The sequence below is a fragment of the Monoraphidium neglectum genome (assembly GCF_000611645.1).
Source record: "Monoraphidium neglectum strain SAG 48.87 unplaced genomic scaffold scaffold02488, whole genome shotgun sequence".
In the NCBI taxonomy this organism is placed as follows: domain Eukaryota; kingdom Viridiplantae; phylum Chlorophyta; class Chlorophyceae; order Sphaeropleales; family Selenastraceae; genus Monoraphidium; species Monoraphidium neglectum.
Window position 1 is genome coordinate 1 of NW_014011140.1, and position 8,280 is coordinate 8,280.

The window sequence follows — 8,280 nt, forward strand, 5'->3', positions numbered from 1 at the left end:
CTGATGGGGTTGCTGCTGCTGCTGCTGCTGCTGCTGCTGCTGCTGCTGCTGCTGCTGCTGCTGCTGCTGGTGCTGTTGCTGCTGTGGCTGCTGCAGTGCCTGTGGCGCCTGCGGAAACTGCGCGGCCTGCTGCAACTGTGCCTGCATGGCGGCGACCTGCTGCATCTGCTGCATCTGCATCATCATGGCGGCCGCGCCCTGCATCATGAGGGCCATGCTGGGGTTGGCGCCGCCGCCCATGAAGCCGCCCCCACCGCCCATCGCTGCCATCTGCATGGCCTGCATCTGCTGCGCTGCAGCCGCCGCCTGCATCTGCTGTTGCTGCGCGGCAGCAGCGGCCTGGTGCTGCTGCGCAGCGGGCTGGGCGCCAAAGCCGGTGGCCGGCGCACCGAAGCCGGTGGGCTGGGCGCCGAACCCAGTGCCCGCCTGCCAAGCATTAGCCCCCCTGCAGAGGTGCGGACGCCGCAGGATCGCAGCGGCACATGCATGAGACTTGTGTTTATGTGCATGCCCACATGAGCTCGATCATTTCAACCCAAGCCCCACAAGAAGCCGCCGGCGACAGCAATCAGCCAAGCTCGTCACGGCAGGTCGTGCAGCGGCCGCCGCCTTCGCGGGCACCCTCCCCATAGCCGGAGCTCACCATGTGGCTGCTTGGCTGGCAGGCTGTCCCTGGCCACCCTGTGCCTGCAAACGCGGTGTGCCAAGCGCTCAGTGAGGCACCCGACACCTTGAACGGCACGAGACCGAACGATGCTGCGCTGAGAGGGCACGCACCTGCATGCCAGGGTGGTAAGGGGGACGCGGAGGTATCATTCCGCCGATGCTGCCTGCCTCAGATCATCTGCTTTTGCTCTCAGGTGACACTGCTTGATCACGCACATGAGCCTTGCAAAGCTGGCGTCAGGCTTTCAATTCATTCATTCGAAAACCTGTCGCTGCAGTCCTCGTTGAGAAGCTTCCTGCCACAGCTCAGGTGACGGCTGGGGTGACGCGGCCGCCACATCGTGCGCAGCGCACAGTACTGTGCGCCGCAGCGTTCATGGCGTAGCTTTACTTGCGCTTGATCCAAGATGCAGCCATACCTTGGGTTTCTACATGCATGAATCATACAGCATGCTGTACGAGATGTCAGCATGCACTTGCCGTCATGTTCACGTGGACTGTGGACTGCTGGGTTGCGCAGCATAACCGCTTCGAGGACACAATTTTCACAAATACAACCGCGATGGTGTGGCAAGTGGATGGCAATAAATTATATTGTTGTGCAAACGCAATGCAGCACCTGCATTGCCCACCTGCTGAGTATTAAATGGAAACGCAGGATTGAAAGGACTTGCTCCAACCTGCACGCACAGCGTGCAGATGGGACAAGTTCGAGTACGTCTGCACCTGTTCAAGTTTGGTGAAGCACGTGATTCTCACAATGCTGTGCTGGCTGCACACTGCCGTGATCATGCTGCCTGCCACATCCCGCGCTGGAGGGTGAGCCGCTGGAGGGTGAAACCCCTCGTGGGTGTGCACAGGTGGCCGCCGACATGCAGCAGGCCTAGTGACACACCTGAATCAAAATTGAGACATATGGGGGTTCTTTTCGTACGTGTTGGTCCCGTGATGCCATGTGATGGCCGACTGCTCTTTCGATTTCCACGGTTTCACTTTGAACTTGTTCACCCAGGCCATTGCAGCATTATGTATCGTTGTACAGGGTTTTGAGTCACCATTTGACGTTTTCTTTCACTCTCATCGCAGCAAAACGCTGAAGTGCATGCTCTCTCCGGTACTAAAGACCGCTCGTGCGGCCTCACAGCCCGATTGTTGTGTATATATATAAATTCGGTATCTCTGGTTTCAAGTAGTTTGCGATGAGCACTTCTGCGGAGCCTGGGGTAGGGCAAGCAGCCTCCTGGACCCCGCACGAACTCAAGGCGGTTGTGATCGGGGCGCTCTTCTTTGAAGATGATTGGGACTCCATCGTGCAACTGGTTCCGGGGAAGCAGGTGCGCGTGCGCTGCGGCAGCTCGTAGGCAGCACGTGCGTGCTGCGCAACACGCAGCTGTGTATGTGTTTGCAAGCAAGCAGAGGGTGCGTGCCCACCACACCACAGCACCAAGCTCCTGTCTGCTGCCCAGTGTTTAGAACTCTATCATCCCCTAAAACATGGCTGGGGTGCAGGCCAGCACAACGGAGGCCGCCTGCGCAGCCGCATTTGCACCGGCGACACGGGCGCGCCGCTGCCTATGCGAGCTGCGGGCTCGCGGGTTTCAGCCCGCCAGCCTTGTGGGCGGCTGGCGGCGTGAGGGGTTCCTGAGAAGGCTCTACTTGTCAGGTGCGTGATTGATGTGTGCACGATCGGGAGTTGGTCAAGCAGGTCAACTCGGGCAAGGGCTAAGCGATGGCTGGCTTGCAGCACAAGAGGACTAGTCTAGCATTCTGTTGAGCCCCAGAAGCTGGGACCCGCCGGGTGCAGAGCTTGTAGCCGGTCTCCAACTCGACTGGAAATCTTGATGCACGCTCGTGTTGCAACCCTTCGAACGCGGTGCACCATGCGCGCAGGGGCCAAGCACAGTGCAGTGAATCGAGTTGTTGCTGCGCTGTCCTCCCACGACCGCGGCCGCACTGCCCCTGCTGACCTGGCGCACATGCTGGTGGCGGCCGTGGGGGCGCCGGCCCTGGTCAATGCCATCGACCTCGGTGCTGCCTTCCTGGTAGACACCCCTCTGCAGGGCCTCTGGCGGGTGAGGGGGAGCGACCGGGGGGGTCGGGTGGGAGTGCGTCTCTGCGTGCGAGCCGGTGAGGGCTCTGGTTCCACGTCAGGGCTGCAAGTGGCTTCCAGCTGTACATCATCAATGCTCGCTCAAGGCATCACCGCCTTCACGCCACTGGGTCGAACGCAAGCAATAGCTCCTGCTCTTGATGGCAGCTCACAAGAGGAAACGCAGCGCACCCAGTGGGACGCTGCCCAACCACGGCGCCGTCTCCCCATGCGCACCCATGCCTCCATCCCTTCAGGGCCTGCTTGCGCTGGATCCCAGCGGCGGCCAGGCAGAGGAGGGCGATGAAGACGTGGCGCTGGAGGCTGCTGGCCACGCGGACAAGGTGAGGGCACTTGAGGCTGCGTTTGCAGCAGTGGCAGGGCATGGTACTGCAGTGTGCGTGGTCACGATGTGCTGGGTTTTTTTATGATGCAGCATGGGAACTCTGATTTCTCGTATCCTTCCCATGCGCGATGCAGATGTGTGGAAACTGTGGCACCTGCCACACGCGTGTGTGGCGGCACGGGGCCGCGCTCCAGCTGTGCAACGCGTGCGGGTGAGTCGCCGGTGGGGTGCTCGAGGGCGGCGCCGAGGATGGCGAGCAGCTGCAGGACCTGCCCTGCTTGAATAACCCCCAGACACTGCTTACCATGGCTGCAGCGCTGTGTGGGCGGGCACACGCACTCCCTCCTTTGAGCTGTGCGCCCACCCCTGCTGCATGCTACATACGCACGCTGTGGCAAAGCCCCCCGTGGTGCTGCCCGCCCTCCCGCCCTCATCATGGTCCCTTTCCGCATCCTGAACCCAAACGCCGCCCCCTCGCCGCAGGATGTACCTGCAGAAGCACAATAGCCACCGCCCGGCAGAGCTGATACGCGCGCACCTGGAGCGCCTCGACAGGGACCGCGCGGCTGCTGACGAGGAGCGACGCACCCTCGAGGCCGCCGCCGCCGCTGGCCTGGCCGAGGGTCCGCTGCCGCACCCGCAGGAGGGGCCCGAGGCGATGAAGGAGGACGGCACGCCACTGGGCGGCGGCATGGGCGTGCAGGAACCCAGACAGCGGGCAGGCGAGGAGGATGACTGTTGGGAGCAGCAGGCTGCAACGGAGCTGGGGCCAGATGGCTCGCCCATCCGCCGCTCGTGGCGCCCAAAGGTGGGCAGAGGTACTGACCCCTATTGTTGTGTGTGCCCAGCTAGCTTGACTGAGCCTTGCACTTGTGGCACAGTTTTTCACCATCGCGCGCCGCCGCATACAGATTGCGGGCATGGCCCCCATCTTGCTCTCATGACCCCCCTAACCCTGACACTAGGCCGCTCGCCGCATGGAGGAGGGCTTTGTCGGCGGCGACGAGGTCAACTGGGCCGTAGGGGCCCTCAGAGGACCACTGGTCTCGGGCAACGGCAGCATTGACGGCGCAGCGCAGCAGCTGGGCTTCGACTGTGCCTTGTATTATCAGCCCACGCAGCTGCCGTCTGGCGCTGGCCGCTTGGGCATGGAGCTGCAGCAGGGGGGCGGGCAGCGGCAGGATGAGGCCCAGGAAGAAATCGCGTCCCCAGAGGCGCACCGGGCTGTTGCGGCCCTGCTGGCGCGGTGCTCTCAGGACAGGTGGGAAGGGCAAGGGGAGGGACAGCTGGGAAGGGCGCGTGAAACACCTGGTATCCCAGGCACACAGCCCTTGCTGATCCGAGCCTTGCTCAACGGGCTGAATTGAAGAGCTGGGCTCACACAACCTACTCATGTGCTGATGACTGCCCCACCCATCCATTCTGCAATCGATCTGACCTGGACACTGCCCAACGCCATCGCAGCAGCACTGACGCAACGCCCGAGCTGGCGGCCCAGGGCCTCGTGCGCCTGCGCTCAGACACCACGCCGCCACCATCGCCCCTCAAATCAGACGCCGGCCACCGCGGCGCCGGCACCTTTCTGGGCAGCGGCGTCACGTTCGCTCGCAACCCGCACGCCGCCGTGCCTCTGCCGTTTGCGGCGGGCGCGTTCCATGCCAGCGGCTGGGGCGGGGCTCCTGCAGGCGCTGCCGGCGCAGGGGGTGACACGGGGTCCCGCGCCGCCTCGCCCTCAACGACCCTGCTCACCAACGGCGGCCTGACTCTGGCGGCCGCAGCTGTCGGCGAAGGCCAGCTGCCAGCGCTGCGCGTGCCCGCCGGCGCGCCGCACCGGCTGTCCCTGCAGTCTTCCGCCGACTCCGGCTCTCCACTGGTGGCACAGATGCGTGCAGCAGCATCAGGCCTGAGGATCTCAGACGACACGTCAAGGGACGCCACCCCGGACGGACCCCTCTACGGCGGCGCACTCGCCACCGCAGGCACCGCCGCGCCCGGCGCACCGAGCGGTCCTGGCCTGCGGCCGGCGCACCGCGGGCGGAAGCACAAGCTTCAGGGTAGGCGGCGCTGCGGCGGCGCCGGGGGTGACGAGAGCGACGAGGACTATGTGCCAGGGTCAGAGGGCAGCGGGGGTGGCGGCGCGGCGGCGCGCCAGAGGGGCCGCAGCAGGGGCTGGAGCTGCGACGTGGGCAGCGATGGCGATGAGCTCATGCGCACGGGCCCCGAGGGTGCCGCCAGGGCCACAGCTGTGGCAGGTGCAGCTGTGGGGCAGCTGGAGCGCGAGATGGAAGCACCACACAGTGCCCGGGCTGTGAATGTGGCGCTCCGCAGCGTGGAGGCGCTGCCGCATTCCCCCAGGAGCGCTGAGAGGCGCAGGTCTGGGCGGCCCAACAGCAAGGAGCCAAAGCCGTCGCTCAAGGGGCCCTGGTGAGGGGGGGTGAGGTCAGGGGTAGGGTGGCCAGTGCTGTCTCCAAGCGGGCTCCACAAAACCTGTGCACCCCCTGCGTAGAGTGCGTTCCCGTGACTGCGAAACACACATGGGCGTCAATCAATGCTTGCCGCTGCACCGCAGACCCTGGCAAGCAACTTCCATTTCTGATAGACTCGCAAACGATGGCTGCACTCTGCTCACCTGAAACAAAGGTTGCGCCCTCCCCTCTTCCCAACACCACCCACCCACCCACCCGCCTTAGTGGCAACTGCGGTGTCGAGCTCAGTGTCCTGTGGCGCTGCCACCCGACCGACAGCTCCGTGAGGCTCTGCAACGCATGTGGTGAGGCATTGATGCAGCGGAGGTGCTGGCGGAATTATGTTCTCTGAGCAGTACAGGCCATGTCGGCAGTGGCTCGGCCCGCTGACGACAAGAACACATACCGGTAACAACAATGTTGGACCCACCCTCAGCCCAACGGCAAGGTTGGTCTGGAGGGCTTTTAGGCTTCACATTTGCACAACCTGCCCGTTCCAAACAAAATAGGCATCTACCGGCGCCAGCAGGGCCGCGACAGGCCCACCAACGGCGTTGTCCGAGGCGGAGGAAAGGAAGGAGGTGAGATACCCGGGGTTGCAAACCTTGACTGAAACGCGGCTCATGGCGGGCATGTCGCCTGGCGCCAACCCGGTGTGCGCACCAGCAGCCGTGCAGGCTCTAAAGTGGCTGTCACCGTACACCCCGCTCCGTGGGCCCCCTGTATCCAGCTCCTCTCTGTGTCTCCCTGTGCCCACCTCAGAGCGCTTCGCCCGCCAGGCAGCGCTGGTGCCGCCCAGCAGCATGCCCGCGTGGGGTCACGCCGTCCCGCCCGCGACTGGGTACGATGACGCCGCTGTTGTTGGCATTCAGCAGGCGATCTGGCTGGCACTGCATCAGCAGCAGCAGCAGCAGCAGCAGCAGCAGCAGCAGCAGCAGCAGCAGCAGCAGCAGAACCTGCATGCGCTTCCGGTCCCTGTACAGCAGCCGGCAAGGATTGGCGGCCAAAGCGCGCCTGCAAATGCGTCAGCGACCCAGACCTTCCCGGGTGCCGGGCTGCAAGCGGCAGATGTTGCGCTCGGGTGCTCCAATGGAAATAGCCAGCTGGGCCTGGCGGTGGCGGCGGCAGCGGCGGTGGAGTCCACAACTGGACTCGAGCCGCTGCAACGCGTTCAGCGCGCAGGGGCGCGCAAGCGCCGCATGTTTGAAGTGGTCGCGCAAGGGCAGGCGTTTGCTGAGGGTGTGATTGACACATGAAGCGCATTCCACACACAGCGCGCGCTGGCTGCGTTGTTGCGGTTGCGTTTTGGGCGGGTGTTTGGTGCTGATGAGTTGACGTGCCGTGCAGCTGGGAGCCGTTCCAAGGTGCAGGCAGGGTATTTGTTGGTGCAGCAGCAGGCAGAGTGTCAATCACGCAGGCGGGGGTGGTGGCAGCAGTAAGTTTGAGGGAGAGGCAGCTGTTTAAGGCACATGGTTGTGACGCGGGGAACATTTAGATTTTCAAGAGTACGCAGCAGGGCTGGTTGCGCGACTTGTTCAATTCTACGAGATGATGCACATCCTCCTGGCATTTGCCTAGGAACACAATGTTCTTCTTTGCTGTCAATGCCCTGGGATATGTTGCAGCCTCTTTGACGATACAGCTGCCTGCACTCCTTGGAGGTGGCCTGGCACACATGGATGCAGCCAAATCTCTTTTGCTTTGTTTTGCCTGTCTGTAAAGTGGCTGCTGAGTACAAGATGGTGTCCCGCCAGGATAAGAATCTGTTTGACGGCAGTATTTGACTTACAAAGACCAAGGCATGATGTGGAATTAGCACACAGCGTGTAGCGCACAGCAACACCTCATCAAAATCACGGTTGACCCTTACTGTACCCTTGTTTATGATACCTCCTGGCAGGACTCACAGTTTAATACATACATTCTTTGTACAATGCGCGTTGATTGTCACACGTCGGTCTCCTGACTTGACTGTGCAACATAGTTATTCCAGCCCTGCCATGACAGCGCAAATGGGCCACTACAGTGGGCATGTTCAGGCCCTTACTCCTGCTTCTCTGCCACCCCGGCCTGGGCCTCCGCTTTTGACCTGGCCAAGATTGCCGCTTTAAGCTCCTCCACGGGTGGCGGCGGTTTCACCTCAACGGCTGAGCCGTATTCGTCCCATCCCTGTGGCTTGCATATGCCGCAGGATAGTCTGCAGCCCTCCAGCATATAACCAGGGTTCTTGGCGCACTCTAAGGGGTTGAGTAGAGGGAGGAGGGGTAGCGGTGAGAGCGTGGTCAGCAGGGGCGCAACGTTGGGATTGAGGCTGGGGAGGACGTGGGGAGGGCAGAATCAGGGATATGTACGGGTCAGATGATGCATTGGTGATGTGAGGCACGGGGTGAGCACGAGGTGGAGGCAAGGCCGGTTGAGACACCAGCTCGACGCTGTAGAGCAGGATTCCATGTGCCATGCAGCTGGGCAAAAAACAAGGGCATCCCCGCCGTGCGACGCTTTGCGGTCACCGGGACTCCAGCCTCGCACCGTTAAAGTAGGCCCACTCTGCGGCGCGGCGCCAAGGATGGCACACATGGCATCAGGTTGAGGGGTGGTGAGGGCTGATCCCTGACAAGAAGAGCATGCATCCCGCTGCAAGGTGTGTGAAACCTCCAGACACACCGGCAGCCTCCACGCACGGTGCCTGTTCTGCCAATCTGCACCACTGCAAA

At 62.7% G+C, this 8,280-nt stretch overlaps 2 protein-coding genes across 2 annotated transcripts; one reads left to right on the forward strand and one right to left on the reverse strand.

Moving 5' to 3' along the window:
* Positions 1 to 2,546: 2,546 nt before the first annotated feature.
* On the forward strand, positions 2,547 to 5,529 carry MNEG_10858 (hypothetical protein; the record flags this gene model as incomplete). The annotated part of the gene is made up of 6 exons (XM_014040669.1): positions 2,547 to 2,738; positions 3,013 to 3,099; positions 3,236 to 3,312; positions 3,585 to 3,909; positions 4,067 to 4,362; positions 4,566 to 5,529. The coding sequence occupies 6 exons, from the start codon at positions 2,547 to 2,549 to the stop codon at positions 5,527 to 5,529; spliced, it is 1,941 nt and encodes a 646-aa protein (XP_013896123.1).
* Positions 5,530 to 7,609: 2,080 nt separating this feature from the next.
* Positions 7,610 to 7,803, reverse strand: MNEG_10859 (hypothetical protein; the record flags this gene model as incomplete). The annotated part of the gene is made up of 1 exon (XM_014040670.1): positions 7,610 to 7,803. A coding segment is annotated over one exon (194 nt), but the record flags the coding sequence as incomplete, so codon positions are not given.
* Between the last annotated feature and the right edge of the window lie 477 nt (positions 7,804 to 8,280).